This window comes from Pezoporus occidentalis, unplaced genomic scaffold (genome assembly GCF_034315485.1).
Source record: "Pezoporus occidentalis ecotype Australia unplaced genomic scaffold, CSIRO_AGI_Poc_V1 ctg759, whole genome shotgun sequence".
NCBI classification, from domain to species: domain Eukaryota; kingdom Metazoa; phylum Chordata; class Aves; order Psittaciformes; family Psittacidae; genus Pezoporus; species Pezoporus occidentalis.
The window spans coordinates 329-25197 of record NW_026916114.1 but is presented as its reverse complement, the minus strand read 5'-3'; the positions used below and the strand labels follow the sequence as shown (position 1 = coordinate 25197).

At 55.4% G+C, this 24869-nt stretch overlaps 4 protein-coding genes across 5 annotated transcripts; all 4 read right to left on the bottom strand.

Moving 5' to 3' along the window:
• Positions 1 to 3425: 3425 nt before the first annotated feature.
• On the bottom strand, positions 3426 to 9413 carry GPAT4 (glycerol-3-phosphate acyltransferase 4). 2 transcript variants are annotated; one of them, XM_062602136.1, is made up of 13 exons: positions 9274 to 9413; positions 9045 to 9183; positions 7108 to 7177; positions 6579 to 6876; positions 6333 to 6407; positions 6076 to 6165; positions 5884 to 5977; positions 5356 to 5471; positions 5124 to 5179; positions 4763 to 4848; positions 4490 to 4618; positions 4336 to 4415; positions 3426 to 3800 (listed from the first exon to the last, which is right to left on the bottom strand). In XM_062602136.1, the coding sequence occupies exons 2-13, from the start codon at positions 9069 to 9071 to the stop codon at positions 3692 to 3694; spliced, it is 1230 nt and encodes a 409-aa protein (XP_062458120.1). In that variant the 5' UTR covers positions 9072 to 9183; positions 9274 to 9413; the 3' UTR covers positions 3426 to 3691. The 2 variants fall into 2 exon arrangements, with proteins under 2 accessions (XP_062458120.1, XP_062458119.1); XM_062602135.1 differs by lacking the exon at positions 9274 to 9413 and having other exon boundaries at positions 9045 to 9212.
• Positions 9414 to 12084: 2671 nt separating this feature from the next.
• Positions 12085 to 13127, bottom strand: LOC134155215 (protein phosphatase 1 regulatory subunit 3C-B-like). Its single transcript, XM_062602137.1, has one exon. The coding sequence runs from the start codon at positions 13125 to 13127 to the stop codon at positions 12267 to 12269; it is 861 nt and encodes a 286-aa protein (XP_062458121.1). The 3' UTR covers positions 12085 to 12266.
• A 4511-nt stretch (positions 13128 to 17638) lies between these two features.
• GINS4 (GINS complex subunit 4) lies at positions 17639 to 19612 on the bottom strand. Its single transcript, XM_062602138.1, has 7 exons — positions 19462 to 19612; positions 19252 to 19338; positions 18682 to 18795; positions 18422 to 18519; positions 18024 to 18112; positions 17815 to 17905; positions 17639 to 17735 (listed from the first exon to the last, which is right to left on the bottom strand). Exons 1-7 carry the CDS (start codon positions 19558 to 19560, stop codon positions 17639 to 17641), a joined length of 675 nt encoding a protein of 224 aa, XP_062458122.1. The 5' UTR covers positions 19561 to 19612.
• An 880-nt stretch (positions 19613 to 20492) lies between these two features.
• GOLGA7 (golgin A7) lies at positions 20493 to 24244 on the bottom strand (the record flags this gene model as incomplete). The annotated part of the gene is made up of 4 exons (XM_062602140.1): positions 20493 to 21764; positions 22520 to 22583; positions 23667 to 23768; positions 24080 to 24244. Coding segments are annotated over 3 exons (315 nt in total), but the record flags the coding sequence as incomplete, so codon positions are not given.
• Between the last annotated feature and the right edge of the window lie 625 nt (positions 24245 to 24869).

Here is a 24869-nt window from a genome sequence, read left to right as displayed (position 1 = left end):
CTGCCCCGCATCCTGCGCAGGGAGCGTGGCTCTCGGGGTTGGGAGCGAGCACAAGGGGCAGCACAAGGCGGCGATGAAATAAAGGTCCCGGCCCCAGCCAAGTCCCAGCGCTTGCTTCATGGGGCTGGGGCTAGCACGTATGGGGCAGGGTCAGCATGCCAGGCAGGGGTAGGGGCTGCGGCTGCGGTGTGAGTGCGGGGCAGGAAGAGCCCGCAGGAGCGGGGCTGTTTCGCAGGGTTTCTCCCCTGGTGCTGGGCGTGCACCAGCAGCGAGAGGCGCTGGTTCAAAAGTCACTGGTTGGGGCCTCTTGTTGGAACCTCTTAGCAGCAAATAAATACCATTTATCTTAACGGTGTGCGTGAGAGCCCATTCAGCTGTCGGGGCTGCAGGATTGATGTGGCGTCAATAGCCCTGCTGTGTTTGCTTGCCAAGCTGGTGCCCCCCCCCCGTGCAGGGCTGTGCTTACACACCCATGGGGCTGCACCCCCGTGCCCCGGGCTCCCCATGGCTCAGCCCTTGCACACCCATGGCGGTGCCACGCAGGGCTCGGTGTCCCCCAACAACCACCCGGGTGCCAAAGGGGCTGCTGCGGGCACAGGGCTGGGGCCGTTGTTGAGCGGCGAGCCAAGGGTGAGCAAACAGAGCGCTGTGTCTTGGGAGGAAATCGATAGGAGATAAGGTGCTGCTGGCCCCTCACACGCTGATCCGCACCGGGGCTGGGGGGGTGCAGCCAAAGGGCCCTTCCCTGCAGCCATGGCCAGCACCTGAGGTTAAGCTGGTGGCCAAGTCCCGAAGCCCCCAGAATGGGCTTTGCGGTGGCCTCGTGGTTTGGGGCTGCAGATCCATCCACGTGCACCTCAAGGCCCACATTTGGGGGGCTCCATTCTGTCACGTTCTATCATTACCTGGGCTGGGGACACTTTACAATGGGCCCTGACTATGGGGCAGCACTTTCCCACCACTTGAAGAACACTGATTTCCCCCCATAGCTCCTTGTCCAAGCCCACAGGAAGCATCGTGCTACCCCAACGGGACAAACGGGTGGCAGAGCTGGGGGACCCTTCGCAAAGCCATAGTGGGCATGGGTCCTAGGGGCAAGCGGGAAGATCCACGTCACGGCTCCACGCGGTGGGATGCTGTTGGGGCATTCTTTTGACATTTTCTAAGCTGGCGCGGCGTGGCTGACAATTTTTAATGTACTAACTGCCTGGTCCAGTGAGCTGATGGATTGGTGCTGTGCAGATCAATAGGAAACAGAAAATTAAAACAATTTTAAAGTGATTAAGTACTTTAACACCTGTCTGATGCCACGTCAGGGCCGGGAGACAAATAAAGCAGGTGGCAAAGGGCCTGCTGCAGACACGCAGAGTGACAAATCACAGCCGCATCCCTGAGGACGCAGCGGCACCGAGCGGGTACCAAAGGGGTGCGGATGCACCGTGGCCCTGCAGCGGCAGCAGCGGGTACCAGCACAGAGCCCGTGTCAGCGATGAGCACCAGCTCGGGCTGCCCCAAGCACACCGTGGCCCCGGGGCGGGCGGGTGCAGCAGGGCCTGGCAGGCAGATGGATGGCAGCTCCGCTTCAATTCCGCATCCCTTTTCGCGCAGACAAACCCCGTCGGATTTCCATAAATCAAAGCGCCACACTGTTTAATAAAAATTTATTGACTTACAAGTGATTATTTATCAAAAGGCCATTAATAGCGGCTGCGGGAATGATGTGCTACTGGGTGGTGTGTGGAGACTAATAGCAAATCAATGCCAGCAGCCCGGCAGAATGCATATGAAGGCCCCCAGCCCCAGCGGGCTGCATGGCTGCTGCAGCCGGAGCCACCAGCCCCTACCCCGTGGGCTGCCCCGTGCCCCCCCCGCCCCGTTATTTATCGCTTACAAATGAAATGATCGATACTTTTAATCTAGAGCTAAATTTATTAACTTTCTCACCGGAGAGAGACGTTATTGAGTGGGGGCGCGGGGAGGGGGCGCGAGGCAGGATGGATGGATGCGTGCCTCCTAACCTGGCTCCCTGCGCGGCTGATGGGGATGGTCCCCAGCGCAGCGGGACCCGCAGAGCTGGAGATGCTCCAGCACATCCCCGTGGATCTGTGGCAAGGAGCACCCAGGGGGGCTGCTGCAGGAGTCCCAGCAAAGGGGGAGCAGTGGGGCCAGTGCAGCAAAGCTCAGGTAGGCAAAGGCAGGGTTGGAGCATTGCCCCTGGGGTGATCTACAGGTATACTGTGGAGGGCAGGGCAAGCAGAGGGCTCAAGCAGGCACTGGAGCACATAGAGCTCCTATAATGTGTGGTGGAATGGTCCAGGTTAAGTCCTGCAGGTAACTCACACTCCAGGTTAGCTCCCATAACGTGTTTCCTATGCAGATGAATGGTGATGGTCAAAAACCCAACTGCCAAGGAGCTAAGGGCTGCACAACAGCCTCATCTGGTAACAACCATGGATGGGGGGCTTCTGAACCCGTGGTGGGAGCTGGGTAAAACCAAAGTGAACCCAAACCCTGGTGAATAAGCCCCTAATGCCACAACAAACTGATGAGGCAACGGAGAGTGTTAGCAATGAGTACAGGAGCATCAGCAGCACACTTCAACCCACTGGTGCTATCATGGTCTAGGGTGAGGCGTCCCTGCCCATGGCAGGGGGTTGGAACTGGATGATCTCAAGGTCCTTTCCAACCCAAACCATTCTGGTTCTATGATTCTATCATCTGCTTGGTTTTATTGCTCTGGGTTTGGTGTCTTAGGTGGAAAGGAAAACTGAATGCCACGTCTGTGCAGGTAATGCATCCCTCTGCGTAGTTACCTAAAGAATCATACTTTGAGCCCTGCAAGAAGCAAAAGGGAATCAGTTCAGTATAGAAATATCTCCCCAATGTTAACAGATGCAAGAGTTTGTAGGAACATAAGGAAAATGGGGAAGTCCATGGGATGGATGCTCAAACGTGAGCTGTTTTACTGAGCAATACACACAAGGGGTCCAACCTCCAGCACAAGACTTCAGTTTCCTTGCAACAAGCTGAGATGATGCCTGTGCATGTTGGTGCTTTACAAGATCAGACCCCACTGTTTCCCTCAGGAAGCACTGGGAAGGGGGGCTCCTGCCCCACCACTTGAGGAACCCCAGCAAAGAGGCTGTTACTCAGATGCTGGTGCAGCAAAGGCCTGGGCCAGGCTCTGGCAGGAGGTGGCCAAAGGGAAAAAGAAAGGAAAAGGTTTCTCCTTTTGGAAGTAAAGCTGGAAATGGCCTCAAAGACCACGTCCTGCTCCTAAGGAGCTTCTGCTGCAGGCGTGAGAGGCGCAGGCTCATGCAGAGCCCCTTGGCTGTCAAGGCAGCTGATTCCAGTGCAGTGATTGCCACTCGTGCACATCAACAGCAGAGCCCCCCCGGCCCTGCACACACCACATGGAAGCGGACGACCCCAGAAGTGTTTCATTTAATACTGGCCCCCTCAAGGGGCTTCACTGTAACAGTAACAAGAAGGCATCTTTGCCACGAGCTGCCCAGGGCGCCGGGGCTCCAGGCAGCAGTAATGGTGCCTCTGGGAAAGCACAGCCAGAGGATGCAGGAGCGAGTCCGAGCAGCCAAAGTCCAACGATGCAGAGCTGCTTCAGGCGAGCCCTGGCTCGTGCTCGAGGCAGAGGGCTCTGGCCAGGCCCAGGAGCAGCGTTGGAGGGGAGGGCTCAGGAGCGGCTCCGGTCTTCGTGGTTCCCTACAATCATTTTGCTGTAGAGCTTCTGCTGCTCCTCCTTGAACGTGTCCTTCACCTTCTCCCTCTTCAGGCCTCCATCCCTAAGGGGGAGAGTCAGGCCATGAGAGGAATCCTCAGCTGGGGCTGCTCAGAGCAGCTATGCTTGCACCTTTCATTGCCAGGGCCCCTGAGGACCAACTGTCCCCAAGGGCAGTCATGTTCACACCTTGTTCTGCCCGGAGCTCCCCCATGGCCCCACACTGTGTCCTCAGGAGCGTGAGCTGCTCTGACACCACTGCAGCAGAGTCCCTCTGCCTCCCAGGCACCCAGCATCTCAGTGCATGGAAAAGCCCACTGCACTTTGCTGAGCAGCATCGAGTCAAAAGCCAGGCATGCCAGTGACAGCTGGAAGGGCAGAGTGAAGCCATGGTGCCCAACACACACAGCAGAAGCAAAGGCTTTGCTCCCTGCTACAGAAGAGCAGCTTTGGAGGCCACAGGCAAGGTGTATCTCCATTTCTGCAGAGGCCTACTCTGCCCAATGCAAGACAAACAGCTCTGCAGCCCTCAAGCACATACCAGGGCCCAGGCACAAGGAACCCCAACACCAGGAACAGAAACTCTTTCCTAGACTCACCAGAGCAGATCCACGAGGCCCCCCTGCCTGGCAATGGCTGACTTCACTCGGTTGGCAAACTGGACAGCATCTTCTTCAGGCTGTGGCAAAGAAAAGTGGTTCAGCAGGAGCACAAGAGGCAGCAGATGAGGGAGCCCAGCATCACCAAACTCACCTGCCTGGTCATCGGAGGCAAGTACCAGACACTGCAGACGATGGCCCAGCTGGTCATCATCCTCAGGAGGTAGGTCACCATGCCATACTTGCTGCTGTTCCAAAAGGCATCTCCAAACTGCGGGTCATACTGCACAAGGCAGAAGAGCTCCTGAGAGGCTGGCACCCTCCTGAGGCTCCAGGTTCCCTCTAAGCCCTCCTGGAGCCCTCCACTTCCCCGTGGCCTCGGACCAGGCTGTTGAGCCACAGCCTGTGTGTGAGTAAGGACGTTTACCTTGATGGCTACAGGGTAAACCGTGGCTCCAATCTCAAAGCTCCCCTTTTTGAACATCATCACGGATGTGTTGTTGATGCAGGTCCCTGTAAGAGGCAAAGCAGTTCACAAGGCTAAGCTATATACCCACAGGCACCCAGGGACCACCCCCTAACACACCCTCCAAACCCTGCTCTCTGTACATGGATGTGTCACAGGGACATCAAGTATCTGACCTCACATTCTGCGCTCAGTCAGCTCTAAATGCCCCCTTTGCCTCAGCGAAGGGTCCCAAGGCCCTTGGCTGCACAAGAAGGGAAGGAACGGGGATGATGATGGCCCTCTCCACCAGGTGCTTGTCTGGCCTTGCTCCACAACTCACCTTCTGGGAAGATAAGGATGGGCAGCTTGCTCTTGTCCTGGACGTGCTCTGTGAGCCTAAACAGGAGAGGGGCACCTATTAGCATGGGGCACAGCGCCACTGCACAGCACAGGCCTTATCCTGGAGACTATGTGGGGCCAGCAGCACAGCGTCCCAGCACCCAGGAGGTGAGGCAGGGGCAGCACCCCCTTTTCCATCCCTCAGACCCCCCCCAGGTTTGCAGCTCTCCCACCTTTTTGCGACGAGGTGACGATCTTTGACCTCAGAGCGCTCAAACCAGACGTGGGGACAGGCCTTGACCATGGCTCTCTGTATCACCCCCATGAGCCCCCCGTGGATCTGACCCACCTGAGCAGGGCAAGAAGACACGAGTTACATGAAAGCACACATGAAAGCCAAGGCAGCTCCTTGGCTTCACAGCCAAGCTGAGGTCCATCTTTCTACCCCTGCCCTGGAACGGCTGAGAGGAGAAGGCCCAGGCTCTGATGGAAAGCCAGATGCAGCAAGCCCCAGTGCTTCCCACACTGCAGGGAATCCAACTGGGAAGTGCTTTGCTCTTCCATGGATAGCAAAGCCCAGAGCTCTACTTGCAAAGCAAAGCCTGGTGCTTTGAGTCCCAGGCTGAAAGCCACACACCACAAGGTATCCGTGCACAGGGGCTGAGACACCCTCCAAAGCCTCTTGCTGCCTACTCCTTGTCCCATGCAACGTGCTTGGTGCTCCTGCCTTGGTGCAGGCAGGGCTGGGGAGCAGAGCTCACCATGGCGTAGTAGCCATCGCTGGCCAGGATGATCACGTCGATGGGAGAGGTGTGATTTGCCACGCAGATGCCTCCGTTGCGGGGTCTGTTTTCTCTACATGCAAAACAAAGGCAGAGGTGAGGAGGCAGGAGGGAAGCATGAGGCCTGGCATGGGGCTGGGAAGGAGCCTGCAGCAGTCAGGGCCTCCTTACCGGTCATGGTAGGTGATGATGGCTGTGAGGGCACGCACACAGATCCGGTAACACATCAGGTGGACGTGCTTGCTCAGGAACTCTTTACACCTGCATTGAGGAGAGCAACCATCACCCCCTGTCCTGCAACACCCCCCCTGTTAACAGCACCACCCAGCCCCAGGCCACGAGATCCAGCCGAGCCTTCCCATAGAAACACATCTCATCCAGGAGTATGGCTCCCATCCCATCCCCTCCTCCCTCCAAGGTGAACTCACCTTCCATTTGGCAAATACCCCACCACTGTAGTACCAGTCACCAACAAGCTGATGCCAGTGAACGCCAGGGCTATCCTGCGGAAAGAAGGAAGCTACGCACTAGTACAAGGCCATAGGTGCTGCTCATCAAGTAGCCTGTCTCTCCTGGTCATGTTGAACAGGGTCCATGGGGCTTGGGGACCAGTTGCACTTGGGGGCCATCCACCAGCCCCATCCCAGCAGGCAGGTTCCTGCAGCACGGCTCACCTGAGGGGCAGAAGGAAGCAGTAACGGATCAGCACACCCAGACCCCAGAGCACAGTGAGGCGCAGGCTGATGTACTGGAAGTTGTAGTTGGTCCTGCTGAGCAGATTCCAGGATTCCAGCTCTTCAGCTGAGAACCTTTTGGTCACTTCATCATCCATGATGGTCTCGATGCCTTTGCGGCAGAAGTAGAAGATATCTGAGAGCTCAAACTCGGGGGTATCCAGGGATTTGCCGCTGCCGCTCCGGCGGAGCTCCTTGATCTCCTCTTCCAGTGATGTTGGCTCCTTTGCAATGATACCTGCAAGACAAGCAGCTCTGAACAAAGTGCTCAAAGACCCTCCTTAGGCTCCCTTCCTTCCTCCAGTCCTCCCAATCATCAAGCTATTGAGCATTCCCTGCGTGCTTCCCACCTCTTCCTTAAGAAATGGACCTCTCCATAGCTCCCTCCAAGCCATCTACATGGAAAAGGCTTCCCAGCTCTGAGACCCCACATTTACCCCATGTGTAGCCACGCAGAGCAGGACCTTACCATTGACATAGGGCTTGTATAACGGATGGTTCTTCTCCTTGGCACCACGCTCTATTCTCAGTGTTGCCCACTGCAAGAGACACACAACAAGCAAGATTCACCAGGCCTGCAGCTCCAATTCATACTAACCTGCTTTTACACTCAGCTTCCAGGGAAGACCATGGGTAAGGGGAGAAGATGGGGCTAAAGCAGCTGAGCATGCAACCGGTGCCACCTTTCAGCCCTCATTCCTTCCAAGCTCAAAGCAGAGACTGTTTTCAGGCTGATGACGGGATGGGATCCATCCATCCTGATTCAGGCACCAGCTGCTGCTGTTCCTCAGCTCAGCAGTCAGGACACAGAGAGCTCGCTGCCAAATCCCGTGCCCCTTATGTGGATAATCCCCTTATCCATAGGAAACTCCCTCAGCCCGTTCTCAAGGGCACCACAAAACCTGCAGGCTGGATTTCTGGCCAGTTTTCCTGCCTGCCCTCCAAGTCACCTCCTCAGCTTCACGCTCTTCTTGGCATTATAAAGGAGAGGAGAACAAGCTTCTAAAGGAGGACGTGTGTGCATCATGCCTATTGCTCCAGGCTACCTGCTCCAGCGGGGCTCTGGGAAGGGGAAGCCACTGGGAACTCCTGGCATCCCGCTCCCAGCCCACACCAGGGTGAGATGAGGAGGCAGCCATGGGGGAATGCTAATGGCAGCTGGCACAGCCGGTTCATCCAGCAGCCTCCCCTGCCAGCAGGAGGAACTGCAGGGGTGCAGGAGCTTGTCCGGATGCGGCCAGCCCAGGAGAAGTCAGAAGAGGAGCTGGGCAGAACACAGCCAGGGATGGGGCAGCCACAGCTTCACTGGGCACCCTGTGCCAGCGCCTCAGCACCCTCACAGGGAAGAGCTTCTGCCTTATCTCCAACCTGAACTCGCCCTGTTTCAGTTTGAACCCATCACCCCTTGTCCTATCATGACACTCCAGAGGACCTATCAGTACAGTTCAGCTCCCAGTTCAGTCACTACATCTGAAGCCAGGACTTGAGGCATCTGCGTTAGCAAAGCACCCTGGCAAGCCCAAGGTCCTCCCATTCAGACCTCAGGCTATTGGGAGGACTCAGAGCTTAAAGAGCTGAATACTGCAAGCTCCAGGGCTGCCTTCCCATTACAGAGATGCCCCTGGGGCAGCAGCTGTACCATAAATCCTTCGTGAAGGACTGAAGGACACATTTAAGAGCCTAAAACCTCCCTATGAAGCACAGGGCACCACTTTTCCTTTAGCCTGAGCTGCCAGGGTGGTGCAGGCTTTAGGTACCAGGAGTTTGGCCAAACTTCTGGCCTCACCAGAAACTTGCTTCAAGGAGAAGTGTTGGCTGGGACACAGGCCATGAAATCAGCCTGCCAAAGGCAGGCAAGGGGCAGGATGAGCCCAGGCTGGAATATTCCACTTGGGATTTTGTCTGCAGACGAAATGCAGGGTCTACAGGGTTACAGACATGAGCAGAAGGATGCTGAGAGCTCTGGGTTCTGCCCACGGACCACTCAGGGCTTGCAGTGCAGCAAGTCCTGCTCTGCCTCCTGCTTCTGCCTCATCCAAACATGTCCTGGATGGAAGCTTGTCCCTCGCCATCACACCCTACACCTTTTTGGCTTCTTTCCACACAGAACTGCCTTGCCTGGGACATTAACCCACCAAAGCACACTCCTCCCCTCAGCACCCTACTGTGCCACTGCGTGCTTATGGGCCACACTCCTGCCACTTCACTTGAAGGCTTATGGATTAATTACAGGGAAACACAAGCCCATGAACAGTGGTTTAGAAACTGCACTGGGCTGAGATGACCCAAATGGCTCACGCGGCACCAGCCCATCACCACCAAGCAACCTCAGTGAGGTGTAAAAGCCTCTCCCCCCCCGCATGCCAGACCCTGCAGAGCACAGAAAATGCTGCAAAAGGGACTTACCTGAAAGATCTTTAATAAGGTTTTCATGTAAACCTTGCGGATGCCAAAGGAGACCCCAAAAATGGCTGGCACAATGATGAACACCAGGAGCAGGGTGAAGAGGACAGTTATGGATATCCCCAAGAGGTTAACAACCAGGCTGTCAAAGGGGAGCAGGAGGAACATGGTGAAGGGCCCAGGCAAGGCTGGTGCCCTGCAGCCAGACACAAGGGCTGCCCGCAGCGCTCACCCAGTCCCCCTGTCAGTCAGCAACAGTCTCACACACACAGCGAGTCCGCAGCCTGCTCCCAGACCCCATTCCAAAGTTCACATCCTTTTGGGGCTCTGCGAGAGCAGGAACGCAACCGGAGCAGGGAGGGAAGATGGGAAAGCAAGCAAAGAGGCTGCCAGGAGCCCCGGTGAGTTCAGAGAGCGCGGGCTGAGGAGCTCAAGGAACAGGGAACACACACACCGGTTCCATGGGCACCGCAAGGACACAACTGTGGGAGCCGATGTCCTCCTAAGGCGCCGCAGCGCAAGTCCTGCAGTGGGGCTGCTTGGGAAGGAGTCGGCAGCTGAATTCCCTTGTGGCTGCTGAGGGCATGCAGAGCCTCTTCACAGGGACAAGGTGGAGTCCATCCCTGAGCCGGCATTGGAGGAGATGGAGGGAGTTGGCACTTGCAGGGCAGTATCTGGAGCTATTCTTGTTCCTTCTGTGAGGACACAGGCACTATGGCAGGTCCCTGCATGACGCCTGCAACAAGTTTTATTCCAGAGGCACCCACGCACGCCGACGGGTCGTCAGAGACAGGACTGGCAGCCGTGCCCCTGGAAAGCTCTTCCAACAGCGGGTTGGCTTCTTGACAGACGAGGCGCTCACATGCCAGCAGCACTAGTGGAGGAAAGAGAAACCCAAGTCAGGCAGGTCACGCAGCTCGGAGGGACGGCAGCAGGCCAGGGACAGTGGGCTCTCAGAGCTGGTCACATCACCCAGCGCGGCTCTCAGGACAGCAGACTCAGGCTGGGCACTCCACAGACTGCCTGGCACTGGCACTGCCTTGGGAATATCCCCCCCCCGGTGCCACTCGTGCTGTGTTTTCATACCATCAGCTCACGGGGAGCAGAACCACGCCTAGAGCACGGGGTGTTGCAGTCGGGTCCCGGGACAGGAAAGCAGCCAATGGAGCGCCGGAAAACCCGTCCTCATGACAAGAATCTTATCACCCCTCTCATTGCAGAGGCATCCAAAGGCACTGAGGAACCAGGTACCCAGATTCCTGGGAAGGCATCACTTCCTCTGCTCCTGTACACGCACCCCACCACAGTCACTAACAGGAAGTTAGCCCAAGGGGAGGATTACTGCTGACGATGAGCCAAAGTGGAACTGGCCGGGGCACCGGGACCAGTCATTGCTCTGGCACCCGGCACTGCAGCCCTCCAGGGGAGGATGCGCCCTGCAGCACAGGGGTGCAGGAGGCCACCGAGCATCACGCTAAGGATGGGATTTAACAGGGACCCGACAAGCACACGGGAGCAGAGGAAAGCCTGGGAACAGCCTCCTGCTCTCCCGTGTGTTCCAGGTGCCGGCTCAGCGCTGCTCTACAGCAATGCCAACACTATCAGTGCTTTGGAGGAACGCGCATAAACCATGTCCGGGGAGAGGCAGCTCCGCAGCCACGTGTGTCCGGGCCCATTACACCGCGCTGTCACCGTGTCCTGCCCATTACACCGCGTTGTTACCGTGTCCTGCCCATTACACCGCGCTGTAACCGTGTCCTGCCCATTACACTGCCCTATCACCGTGTCCTGCCCATTACACCGCGTTGTTACCGTGTCACTGCCCATTACACCGCGCTGTCACTGTGTCCTGCCCATTACACCGCGTTGTTACCGTGTCACTGCCCATTACACCGCGCTGTCACCGTGTCCTGCCCATTACACTGCCCTATCACCGTGTCCTGCCCATTACACCGCGTTGTTACCGTGTCACTGCCCATTACACTGCCCTATCACCGTGTCCTGCCCATTACACCGCGCTGTCACCCGTGGGCACCGGGACTCGTGCTCGCAAACCGGTCGGACCGGCCCCTGCATCCCTGGCGGGGTCACCGGGGGAGCCACGGGTACAGCCCCGCCCGCTGCCACAGCCCCCGGGGCCGGCAGGACCTGCGGCCCGGCACCGGCTGCCTCCGGGCTGCAGCTCCAGGCATTCACCGGGACACGGCCCCCGGGCACAGCAAATCACGGCGGGGCCGGGGCTCGGCCCGGCGACCTTCGGCCTACGGCGGCTCCGCGGGGAGGCTCCCACCGGATTCCCGCTTGCGCTCCGTGTCCGCGGGCCAAGCGGAGGCACCGGGGGCACCGCACGCAGCCGCGAGGGGGCCGGGCCGGGCTCGGTGAGGCGCAGGGCTCCGCGCGGCGCGCAGGCCGCGCTCCCCGAGGCGGGCGCCGGTTAACGGTCCGCGGCCGGGCCCTACCCAGGCGCCCCAGCGCCGCCGGTGCGAACGGGGCCCGGGCCCGAGTCCCGCACGGGGAGCAAGGAACGGGCGTAAGGGGAAGGGGAGCGCGGCCCCGCTCCCGGCCGGCCCGAACGGGGCCGGTGAGCACTCACCTGCCGCAACCGCCGCCGGGCCCCGGCCCCGGCCCCGCCCCTGCCCCGTGCCGTGCGCGCTCCCGTCCGCCGTGCGTGCGCTGGCGTCAGCGCGCCAGCCGCGGGGCCGCGCCCGTAGGAGCGCAGCGGCACCATCGTGTCGGCAGGGGACGCGTGGCGCCGGGGAAGGGGAGCACGGGCAGAGAACAGGCAGAGGCGGACTCGCGAGTGCCATCACTTTATTAACACACACACACACCCCCCGGTACAGCACCAACGACCGGAGGCGCTCCCCGCAGCTCGGGGCCTGCCCGCACGGAGCCCCGCAGAGAAGGGGTCCCGCTGCCGCCGCCCTCACGGCCCCTGCCCCAGCGGCTCCACACAAGGCACTTGGGTGGCAGCGAGGGGCCCAGCCTCGCTCGGGTCACGACCGTTCCTCGTCGCTCTCCTGCCCTGGAGGGCCGGCGGGCAGCAGGCACAGGGGGCAGCGGCTCCAGGCTCCACAGCAGGAGCCAGCTGGGAAAGAAGAACCCCTGGAGATCAGCAGGCACCCGGAGGTAACAGAACCCTGAGCGCATCCTGGGCAGCTGCCCCCTCCCCAGAGACCCCAGTGTCACAGTCAGAGGCAGAAGGGACCTGCACCCTCTGCTCTCCTACCAGTAGGGAGCCTGGGTCTCTACACGCCGCCAGCTCTGCAGGTGGGACAGGACCAGGGCAGCCGCCCCAGGGGCACCGAGGGGCTCCCAGCCCGCATTCTTGACAGCACGGGAAGGCGGGCGGATCACCCCCGTGGGGCAGATCCTGTAGTTCCTCCCGTGGTTGTTGTCCCAGTGGATCTTCTGTCCACACTGGAAGGAGATGCAGAACTCTGCAGCCCTACGGGAGACAGACGGCTTGGGCAGGGAAAGCTCAAAGGAGAAGATGTCTGTGTCAGCCGAGCCATATGTGCTATGTATGTACTGACAGGAGATGTCGCGGAAGCTCTTCCAGCCATCGAAGGTGATGCGGACCATGACCTTCTTCTCATACTCGATGTTTCTGACCTTCACCGTCCCGGACAGGGCACGGTCCTGGATCACACAGTTCTCCAGGCAGACAAGGTTGCTGTGCAGGCGGCTGCGGAAGGCCAGGTAGTCTGCAGAGGGCTGTGGGAAGTCCAGCACATACCTGCACGCTTCTGGGTGCGAGGCCCGCAGCCAAGGTCGGAAGCAGGCGAGGTCAGACAGGGCATGCTGCAGGTCACACAGGTCCTCCTCGATCTTTGAGAAGAAGCGGACGGCCGTCAGCGAGAGCCCCTTTGTGTCAGCAAACACGACCCTCTTCTTCTTCTGGCCCTTGCTGCTCCTGGTGTTCTCCCTCCGCTCAGGCTCAGGTTCCACGCTCAGCTTCTGGTTGAGGCAGGACCGGAGGGGTTTTCGCCCGCGGCTGCCCCGCAGCTCCTCGTAGGAGTTCAGCAGCTTGCGGATGGGGGGCGAGTGGCCCAGGCAGAGCCGCACGGCCAGGTCCACCGGCATGGCTGCGGGCGCTCACCGGGCAGGAGCCTGGAGGCGACGACGGGGTCAGAGGGGGCCCCCACAACCCCCGCTCCCATCGCCTCCCCGCCCCGCTCCGCTCAACTCGGGCAGTGCGGTCCCGCGCACGCCGCGGGCCAGGACACCCCGCGCCCGCACAGGAGACCAATCAGCGCCGGAGACACACCCCTGGCGCCCAATGGGAGCTTGGTCCCGCCCCCGGGAGGCCCCGCCCACCCCGCGGATGAGCCCGGGGGACGCGGCCGTTAACGGGGCACCGGGACCCCCCCGGCCCTACCGGTAACGCCCCGGCTGCGGGCCTCGGAGGAGCAGCGCGGAGGGAGCGCGCAGCACCGGGCTCCTGGAGGTGGGTGAGTGCGGGACCGCGTGCGGGGCAGGGCCCTGAGGAAGCTGCACGGAATTGGTTTTATAGACCCGTCCCTGTGCAGGGGCTGCTCCCCGGGTACCCGAGTCCAGGCTCAGCCTCTGCCCCAAAGCGAGTCCGACTCAGTCGTGTCTTACCCCAAATCCCTGCCCTGACAAAGGAATCCACTGGCCGCGGAGCTGGCAGGAGACACCGCGGTGTCCCTCACTCCCAGCGCTGTCCCAAGCCACGGTCACTGCCCGGCTCACATGTGACTCCTTGACAGAAAGGACTATCACCTAAATCAGATCACCCCCGCCCTGTACCACGGCTAATCTTTGCAGAGCCATTTAAGTTAAGCAGCCCTGACTGTTCCTGCTGACAGCACAGATTTCCATCAGCTCATGACACAACCTCCTTCTGGGCATTTACACGTGGCTCCCCATCACCATCACGACCTGAGGCACCCCTCACAGGATGGCTGGAGGAGCAAGCTCCAACCCAGCGCTCGGCTGGCAAAACGCTCCTGCTCTGCCCTGGCCAAGGCAAAGAGCAGCGAGAGTCGAGGGGAGCACCCCTCTGGAAGAACATGTGGCACTTGTGTCACTGTTGGCCTGGGGTGGAGCAGGACAGTGACCTTTGTGGGTGAGCAGGAGCCAGACCCACCGGTCTGGCTGGGCTGCAGGGCTGGAAGTGTCCTTCCTTCCACTAGAGCAGCTTGCTCCGAGCCCCATCCAACCTGGCCTTGAACACTGCCAGGGATGGGGCAGCCAAAGCTTCTCTGGGCACCCCGTGCCAGCGCCTCAGCACCCTCAAAGGGAAGAACTTCTACCTAAGAGTTCATCTCAATCTCCGCTCCGGCAGGTTAAAGCTGCTCCCTTTGTCCTGTCGCTACAGGCCCTTGGTGCCAGCTTTAACGTGGGTCTTGGTGCTAGGAAAGCAGCAGTACATCCTTCCCCTTAGCCCCTCCACTGTAGTGACCTGGGGGAACCCTCACAGCCAGGAAAGAGCCCCCCCCTGCAATGGAAGCACTCACCCCGCCTTGTCCCCTGCCCTCAAGAGAGCAGATCCGGCTCAGGGAAATCACAGCTCACCAGCAGTGCCCTCCTGGCGACCTCTGTCCCCATCCACCTACTTTGTGTTTAGAGCTAATCACTCAGTAAACCCAAGCCACCTCCACCTTGAGGGTGCAGAGAACAGGGGATGTAGTTGAGCCCTGTGGAAGCTGGAAAAGTGGCTCTCACTCTGCACTTTCTCTCCCAGAGACACTGATTAAGGTGGATGGACTGCTGGGTCTTCTCCATCTAAAAGCACAAGCCAACAGCATCACTTCCTTGACAAAGACACTTCCACTTCTCCCAGCACAGACAGAAGCACTGTAAGGCAGTATCCATGCACAGAAATGTCCCGGTTTTAGTCATGGGAGGACACAAAATGCAGACAGCAGCATTCTTGGGTACACCACAAGAGAATCTCACTGTGAACCTGACTGATTCCAGCCTCATGGCCATCCTCAAACCCCTGTACAGGCTGTGATGGCACTGCCATGTGCCAACTGAGGGGCTCCAGGGAGGAGCTGTACTGACTGCACCCTGGAAACCAGCAGATCCAGTTGGGATTCAGCTCCTAGAAGGGCACAGGCGCCCTTTCCACTCCCACTGGCTGCAGCCACAGGAGACGCAGCAGAGGGGCAGGTACCAGTGGTGTGGACAATCGTTCAATCAAGCTTAATAGGGCCAAGGAGAAAGTCCCCCAGCCATGCCACCAGACACTGTCCTCACAGCTCTCCTGCAGCAGGGGATTAGTGATGACTTTGCCTGGGAGCTTCAATCACCTCTGCAGAGCTGCAGACACGGGCAGGACCTGCAGTTCTTCCTCAGAGACTGTCCTACTGATTCCACAGGATTAAACCCAGCCTCCTCTTAAAGTCTATACTTACAAGAATCTTCTTTACCTAAATGGATTCATTAGGAGCACTATAAACCACACATGCAAACGAGATGGAGTGTTACCCCCTGCCTGGCAGAGCAGCACCAGGCTGCTCCTCACAGGCCACCATGCAGGGAAGACACTGCCTCAAAGGAGGAGCTGGCTTCACCTCCAACTAGAACAGGCATGCAACAGGTCAAGAGGAGCTTTTCCTCTGTGTGACCAGCTCAAAAGAACTGCTTTCCCCCTTGCTCCAGCAACTGTTTGAGCAAAAGAGATTTCAATAGCAATGAGAAGCTGTAGTGGAAGCCCTCACTCCATCACACACAGCAGAAAGCTGCTTTCTCCTGAGCTCATGACTGCAGTTGCTCTGTTTTAGTGAAACTGGCCACCGCTGGTCTTAAACAAGCTTCAAAGTGAAGCTCTGCATTTGTGCTATTGATCCAAGTGCCCCTGCACAGGGAGCTGAATACTCAACTACAGAGTGCTGGCCTGATAAGCAGGAGCACAACTAACATACAAAGCAGGAGGTGACACAAAAGAGACTCATATTCTCACGCTGCAGCAAGAGATCATTCTGAAAAAGCTCTGCCAGCCTCCTTCAGTATCTTTCTGAACAACATGAGGCCACCACAAGCTTCAGAGCTCCTCAGAGCTCTTCCACAGCCCTCAGCTGCTGATCACACAGACCACGCTGTCTGGAGTTCACTGACCAAGGCAGCCCTGAGCTAAGGATTAGCTACAATAGTGGTGCAACCGCCCAGAAGTCAGGCAGCTGAAAGCAGCAGGTTGGAAAAGGCTGGAAAAGCATCAGGGCCTCATGCCCCCCCTCAAACCCTCCATGCTCTGGTTTTGTGCAGTCTGCACGTGCAGTAGGACCACAGATGCAACCACCACCTTTACATGGGCAACACAAAGACCCTGTGGCTCTGGCACAAGCAGCCCAAGAGTGAACCAGCTGCTCTGGTTAAGAAGAGGTTTGTGACAAACCTGTAAATGCTGCTTTGATTGTGATTGCATCATTCACAATGTGACCAGGAGGTGCTCACTGCTCAGCCCAGGGCAAGGAATGCCATTACAAGCATAAGGGCCAGGCAGCAATTCCAAATCCAGGCCTGCTCTGGAGGCAAACATCAGATATTTGCATGGCATGGGCTGGTTATCGCCAAAATGCCAAGGAAAAGCTCCTCTCTGGCCACATTAGACACAACTGTATCCACACTGGGACTGCATGGGCAGAACAGAGCTCATGCAGCCTCCCTTCCCCGAAGGCAGGGCCTTTCCAAGGAAGCACAGGCATGCTGTTTGGCTGCATAACAATGCTTCAAGGGAAAAACCCTGAATTCCTAAGCTCATGGGCATCTCCCAGCTGATAAACTCTTCACCCTCCCTTCCCACTGCAGGGAAGTGGTGCAAACACACAAACATTGGCTCTCCCACGATGTTCCCTTTCCTCTGAGCTGCAGTTTCCATCCTTACCATGTTCCCAATCTCTCCTGCTCCTTCTGCAATAACCAAGATCTGCTCTGCCAGCAAATATCTTTACGTGTGGTGGTTTTTTGCTCAATGCATCATGTGCCAAGGATGGTTCAGAGGAATCCCCCCTCCACCCTGCCTCCGGTTCACCTCAGAGCAATCAGCCAGTTGCAAAACAGCCAGGGTTGCACAGACCCTGTGATAAGATCAAAGCCGATGGGGAAAGGCATAGTTTACACAGCTGGTTGCCACACCATTCGGTCACCAGCTAGCCTCACTTAAAGAACAGTGATAAACTGGAGCAAGGATGAACATACAGCTGAGGGTTTAAAAGAGAGCACCCTGCTATTTAGAAAGGCTGTATTCACCTTTGAGGATGAATGCATTCTGCCCACATCTGCTGCCAAACCGGCCTGGGGTCTGAAGAGGCAACAGTGACACTCAGCCCTCCCCTGGGACTCTCAAGGGGACGGTGGCAAAGCCTTGCTGGAGGGAGTGCTGTGACACAGGCTGCCCTCGCTCAGGAGCCTGGTTGTACTGCAGGCATGTCACAAGCCGTCAGGAGATTGATGAGCTGTGGGGGCAATCAGCAGCAGCAGAGGGAAGATGTCCTGCTGCTTTATTTGCATGCTGTCGAGGGTACCCCTTCCAACACCACCGCTGCCCTGCCCAGACATGCCACATGCAAAGGGAATGTGGATGGGAAGACCCACGGCCCACCCTAGTCCTGGCCTCACACTTACCCTCAGATGAGCTGCACTGCTCCTGAGGCCACCAGTGGGGCAACGACCTTGTAGCGGATGAGATGCTGGGAGCCCTCCTCCAGGTCAATGGTATAATCCCTGCCAGGGACAGGCATGTGCTCAGGATAGCTCTTCCACTGGAACCTGCACCACAGCCAGAAGGGAAGCACCCTCCTACCTCTGCTCGTCAAACTCCGGCTCGACCAGGATGTTCTCCTGCCGCTCCAGCACCCGCAGGAACACGAAGGAGTCCAGGTTGGGCTTTGGAACTGCAGACAAAGGATTGAAGGGACAAGCTCAGCACTGGCTCGCATTCCCCTGCAGGGCTCGGAGCTTCTACCACAGCCCTGCTGCCATGAGATGACCCTGGAGTCAGGATGTACTCACCTGATTTTAGCAGAGCCACCTTCTGCAGGTTGGGTGGCATGTGTTTTAGGCCCACATTTTTCAGATAGGTCTCTGTGTTTGCCATGTACCTGAAACAAACGGTTGGAGCACTCACTGGTTTCATCAACTACAACTCTGCAGGGAGAGCACCAATACAAAATGCCAGCAACTGATGTCTCCTGGCCCCAGGCATGGACAGAGAGAGACAAGACTCATGGCTTGCCCTGGTCACTGACTCAGTGTTATCAGAGTTGCTTTATTTCACTCTGTCCATAAGGAAACCTCCTGGTAAAACCTGTGATTCTCATTGCAAACAGGCTCCAGAACTGTTGAGGGTACCACACCAGTGAGGTCTATAACCTACAAAAGAGAGGGAGATGCATCCAAAACCTACTCACTCTTTAGCAAAAGCAAATTCCTCTGGTGACAGAATGGAAGGCTCCCCTTCGGCTCGAGACTTCTCCTTCTCCAAGACATGGGGGAAAAACTTCTCTATCTGATAGTGAGACAAAAGCCAGGCCTGAAACAGACTTTTCCCAGTTAAACAGGTATCAACAGTGTGATCCTCAGAGGACACAGAGTGAGCGCCTTGTTGAAGCAGGAGTAGAAATGACTCCTGAAGTGACCCTTTCTCACCCCCTGTGCAGCACAGCCTTACCTTCACCAGCCTACACCGCAAGTAGCTGCTGAGCACATAGCGGATCCGTTCAATCTCCATCCGATGAACGCTCACCTTCAAGTCTCCTCCCTTTGCCCGTTTCAGGTTTGCCTCCTGTAAGAACAGGCCAAGAGACATGAAACGGTTGAAATGTCAAAGAAGGACCGGAGAGGACGATGGGGTTTGTGCATAGAGCCCACAAAACCAGGCTGAGCTGCTCCTCTGCACCTCAGAGTCCCCTCTGCACCTCACAGCATCCTCTGCACCTCAGAGTCCCCTCTGCACCTCACAGCATCCTCTGCACCTCAGAGTCCCCTCTGCACCTCACAGCATCCTCTGCACCTCAGAGTCCCCTCTGCACCTCGCAGCCCCCTCTGCACCTCAGAGTCCCCTCTGCACCTCACAGCATCCTCTGCACCTCAGAGTCCCTTCTGCACCTCACAGCCCCCTCTGCACCTCACAGCATCCTCTGCAAGACAAGCCCAGAGAGGCACCCAAAGAGCCTCACCTCAGGGACCCCCACAGCAACCGTGTCCCCCCGCCCCACCACCTCAGCCCCACAGAACCCACCATATGGTCCAACTGCTCCACAACGCACTCGATGATCTCCGGTTTGCTCTCCAACAGCTCCGGAGCGAACTTCTCGTTCAGCCAGGCCTGGAAGGGGCGCGGGGGGGGGGGGGGTGGTGCACACTCTAAGCCACTGCTACGTGCCGCGGCCCCCAGCGAGGACACAACGGCACCGCTCCGAGCCTCCTGCCCGGGGCCCGGCCCACAGACCTGCTCCAGGCTGCGGATGAGCTGCGCCGGGGTGAGCTCCAGCTCCTCGCCGCCGCCGTCCGAGTCCCGCTCCGGCGCCTCAGCGCCCGCTGCCGCCATCGCGCCGCAGCCTCCCGCCACTCGGTGCGGCCTCTCCGCGCAAGCGCGGCCCCGCCCCATCGGGACAAGATGGCGGCTGCCAGCTCCGAGACGGGGTAACAGACAAAGCGGGGTTAAAAATGAACCGAACGGTACCAAAAGCGAACAAAACGATGCCAAAAGTGAACAAAACGGTACCCAAAGCGAAGAGAACGGTGTCGGAATAGAGCAAAATGGTAACAAAAAGGGACAAAACTCTCAAAAGGGGACAAGACGTTGTCGAAAGTGAACAAAACGGTACCAAAAGTGAACAGAACTGTGTCGAAAGCGAACAAAACGGTACCAAAAGCGAACAAAATGGTGTTAAGTGAACAAAACTGTACCGAAAGTGAACAAAACTGTATCAAAAGAGCCAAAACGGTGCCAAAAGCGAACAGAATGGTGGCAGAGCAAAATGGTAACAAAAAGGGACAAAACTGTCAAAAGGGGTCAAAACGCTCTCAAAAGCGAACAAAACAGTACCAAAAGTGAATAAAACTGTACCAAAAGCGAACAAAATAGTGTTAAGTGAACAAAACTGTGTCAAAAGTGAACAAAACTGTGTCAAAAGTGAACAAAACTGTGTCAAAAGGGGACAAATGGTATCAAAAGTGTCAAAAGGGGACAAAACAGTACGAAAAGCGAATAAAACGGTACGAAAAGCAAATAAAACGGTACCAAAAGCAAACAAAATGGTGTTAAGTGAACAAAACTGTATCAAAGGAGCTCAAAATGGTACCAAAAGCGAACAAAACGGTACAAAAAGTGACCAAAACGGTACCGAAAAAGTGAGCAAAACTCCAGAACCGATCCCGAAAGCATTGTGCGTTGACATCCTGCTGCCTTGGGAGGGAGAACGGCCCCGAGAGCGCTCCTTGGCGCGGAGCAGCGCGACCACATAGGACACCAGACACGGTTTAAGAAAAGATTTACTAATCCATTAGTCCTTCTGCCAATATCGCAACAGATGTGAAAGGCAAACACTGTTACAGTTTAGAAAAAAAACAAGTTTTATACAATTAAAATATTAAATATCAAAAGAAACAAAAAAATAATCAGTGGCTGAGTAAGAAGCTGGAATTTCAGATCCAGAATTAGCACCTGCAGTGCCACCGACAGCCAGAGCGCTCCCATGCTGCTTTCCTAGCTCCTTGGATTCCTTCTACAGCTGGACAGTGACGTTCAAACCCTGGACATCCTTGCTTTGATAAGGGAAAAGGATACGATATTAAGCCAGCTTGGTTTGTAGGAACTTTACTTTGGCAGGTACTGCTGAGGAATGTCGATGCAGGGGGGATACTAATGCACAGTTCTACTTGCCAAGAGTGTGCCAGCAGACAGGATTAAGAAACCATCTTACACGATATCTAACAGTTTGTGAAATCAGTGTTTTCCTTATAAATTATAGATAATAAATCCATAAAGAAACAGTTTTACACTTCACATATTAATCAGAGGAAGGGTAGGTGTCGTTATGTTTATTGGTTCAGCATCCATTTTAATGTACTTACTGGCTTCTGAATGAATAGACCCCCTCTTCTGGCGAGCACTGACAGATGCAATAACAGCACGGATACAGTAGTAAAAAAACCACCAGTATTCAAAGTCCAGCTATTCCTCCCCTTCCTAGGGACAACTGAAACACTGAAAACAAGGAACACTTTGCCTTCGGGTTTTCCATGAGAATCAGCACGGGAAGCATTAAACGCTCGTTGCCTTGAGTCCCTTCTCGCCAGGCAGGGGCACTGTGCATCCCCTCACTCCAACACTGACCTGGAGGGAAGGAAATTCCCAACTCCAGCTTGCAGCTTTCCAGAGCTTCTGATGGGCAGAAGGGTTTAAGAACTAGGGAGGAACAGCACTGTGCGTACGTGACTAAAACTAGCCTGCTGCTGGGCAAAGTGCCCCATTTCTTTCAGAAATAGCTTTACCACTTCTGCTTTTTTTCTGGGGGACACCCGCCCCCCTTAAAACCAAAACACACCTAAAAAGTGATCTCATTGTCTCATTGCTTAAAAGTTGGCCACAAAATGGATGCTGACCAGCTGGGTCACCTCACGTGGAGCAGTTTGAGGAAGTTAGTCCTTGTAGTAGATGGCACTGTGGATCTGGCAGCAAAGAAAGGAATGATGCTCTAAAGTAGGAGGTAGGGGAACTTTGATACAGCAAGTCCACTGTTGAGCTATCTGCTAGAAAAGAAGTTTCACATTAGTAGAAAGTATTGCTAAACAAACCCAACAACCCCCTACACAAACCTTGCCGTGGCTGGATTTTGTTATCTTAGGAAGCAGTGGCAGGAAAGGCAGGGTCTGGATTCCATTTGTCTAACAGGAAATAAACCCTTTACTTCTTTCTGCATAACAGGCAGAAGTATTTGCAGCCTTTTTTCTGCACACACTGCCAACAAGCTAGACTGAGACAAGCACCCCAGGCTCTGCAGAGTACCTAAGGCAAGGGAGCCAGTTCAGGTTTGAGCTGATTTTAGCACCATCCATGATTTTTCTCATGCTGTTAGTACAAAAGCTGCTTGGGAATCCAAACCAAGGAGTTAAATAGTGACCTATTTTGAAGTCTAGATTTGTCTTAAGTTAGTCTGCTCAGAACCTTACGACAGACTTCATGACAATAAGAAAGATCCTTTTATCTACACACCAGAGGACAATGCTGGACATGATACAGCACTAGTCAGGTTTATGCATGCTTATCCAGTCAAGACCCAAACGTCCCTAAGTGTGAATGTGGTATTGTCTGATCTGCATTGATGTTCAGTGACATTATGCCAAGTATTGATATTTCCACTCATTCAGAAAAGCTGGTCCACACAAGATTTGTGTGAACAGCCTTTCATTACACACCATTGTGCCTCAGTATGACAGAATCTACTCCTCTGAGCACAGAAACCAGGTTGAGATGGGTTGAGATTGATCAGGTTAACATGTACCTGAGACTCCACAGTTTTATCTTCCGCTGGTCATACCTCTGTCTTCATAAATGGTAATTTCAATCTGCACAGAAAAGCTGTTAGGGAAACATACTATAAAAAGATTGTGAAAATATAACCAAAAAGAGGGAATAAGATATTGGAACCCTTGATCTTTCAAGGCTCATTTCCAGAGCTACAAAGCAAACAGAACAGCACACAAGAAATGCCAGGTTAGGTCAGTGTGTCCTGACAGCAGGAACACAAGATGCTGCATGGGTTTGAGCCCTGCCACCTTCTATTAAACGTCAGGAAAAGCCATGCAGTAGACAAAACACTTCCATACTCCAGCTACTTAAGTCACTAACCAAATGGAAGATGCTTTTACTGAAATTGAATGGTTTTGGGGTTTTGCTGTTTGTGTTTTCCCAGGTTTATGCAGAGAACAACACAGAAAACATCTTGAGGATAATGAAATCATGCAGGTGATAGCTATAAGCTACTTAGACAAATACACAATAACCCAACCACAAAGAATTGCCCTTAGCATGCATCTAAGGGGCAAGGCTGTGTTTCAAGCTGCTCCAGTGTCAATGATACGTGTTCCTCATGCTACCGCTGGATTTGTCATGTGAGATCTTTACAACTGCTGAGGCAACGACGAGATAAAATGCCTGCAGTGTGGTTCCAGAGTTGAAAAGGCTGGAAGAAGCCACAGCAGAACAACGTGCCAGGCTGCTGTCAACTTATGGTGGCAACACACAGCAAAACCGTCACCAGAACCTGAGCCCAGGGCTGCAAATGAAACAACAGCCACCTCCTGCTTCCACATCATCAGTTTCTATCCTACCAAGTTGGCCACTTTTGCCTCAATGGGACAAACACCTTTTTAGAGGTCACTGAAATAGAGGTAGTTTATTTATACATATGGGGTTTTCAAGGCAGCCTCAAAGGACAGGTTCCAACACTGCATTTTAATTGTCTTTTGATGCAACAAATCTTAACGTACCAAAATCTGACCAGAGAATAGCACACGATGGAGAATAACAGGACTAAACACCTATTCTGCTGTGCCACAGATAAGCATGACCAGAGGGTGCCACACTGAGATCAAGCACATCGTAGACGGACAAACCAGGAGGCAGTGGAAGCCACCCCAGAAGGATACAACTCTTAGTCCTCTTTCGATGGGGTCTGTCAGAAGGAGGCCCTGAGGAGCATAGATCTTCTCATTCTGTTCCTGAATGAACTTGGCAATTTTCTTTAGAACCTGGTAACACAGCAGCACAGAAGTCAGTGGGTTTCCCTACATCAGTGTTCAAGCCCCAGCAATACCAACGTTAGGGGAACCGAGCACACAGCTCGAGACAGGACTTGCAGGATTCCTGATGTACAAGCAATGATTACATGACTCAACCTAAGTCTGATGTACCTATGAAATCACAGTGCAACAAGGTCCAGAGCCTGCGGGGAACGTGTCTGCAGGTCACAACAGAAAACCCACCAAGACACAAGGGTGGCTGCAGCCCATGGGACTCGCTCACGCTGCCTTTGCCTACCGGGGCAGAGAAAGCAGCACACCTTTTCGTAGTGCGTTTCCATGCACAAGAAGATGGTGTAGGCAGTCAGGCAGGCGAGACATCCTTCAAGGTAGGATTGGCCCCCAAGTTTTTCAGCTTCTGCATAGAGGTTGTTCAGCGTCCGGACAGTCTCTTCAAACTGCTGCCTATCAATCTGCAAGAGAAGTCACGTTCAGTTGTCACACCCTGCACGTTACGGACTCACTGATACCTTCAGGCATCTACCTTCATTTAGTGCTTATTTGCACTTCCACACTTTGCAGCCGCTGTCTAGAGCCAGAGTCTGAAGGACACCGAGTTACAGACCTGTAGCTCTTTGTTAAGGGTCTGCCCAGTGGTGAGACCAAGTCTTGATTCCAACACAACATGAACACAAAGCACTTAAAAGTAACAGAACTAAAGCAACATGCATTTCAATTGGGGAAGGGGGGGCTTAACTCACATGCAAGGAGAACAGCCTGGGAGTGGACTGACAGAGGCAAGTCTTTTGTATTGACATTATATCAATAACACCTTGGTGCTGGTCAAACAAGTTCTCGGAACAAAGCAAAGCAACGAGGAAGAGGAGCAAAGTGCAGCAAGAAAAAGCATTCGCAAGGAGTGTCTGTTGCTGTCAGTTACATCCAAAAGCATGAAACGAAACGCAAGTACTTGAGACGGTACTTGTGGGGCTCAGCACAGAGAGGACAGTGTTAGCAATAGCCACACAACACAGGCTTTGTTCTCACGTAACAAACACACTCTAGTTTCCTACCAGAGAAGACAGCTGCGTGCCTGAGGAGTAAAACTAG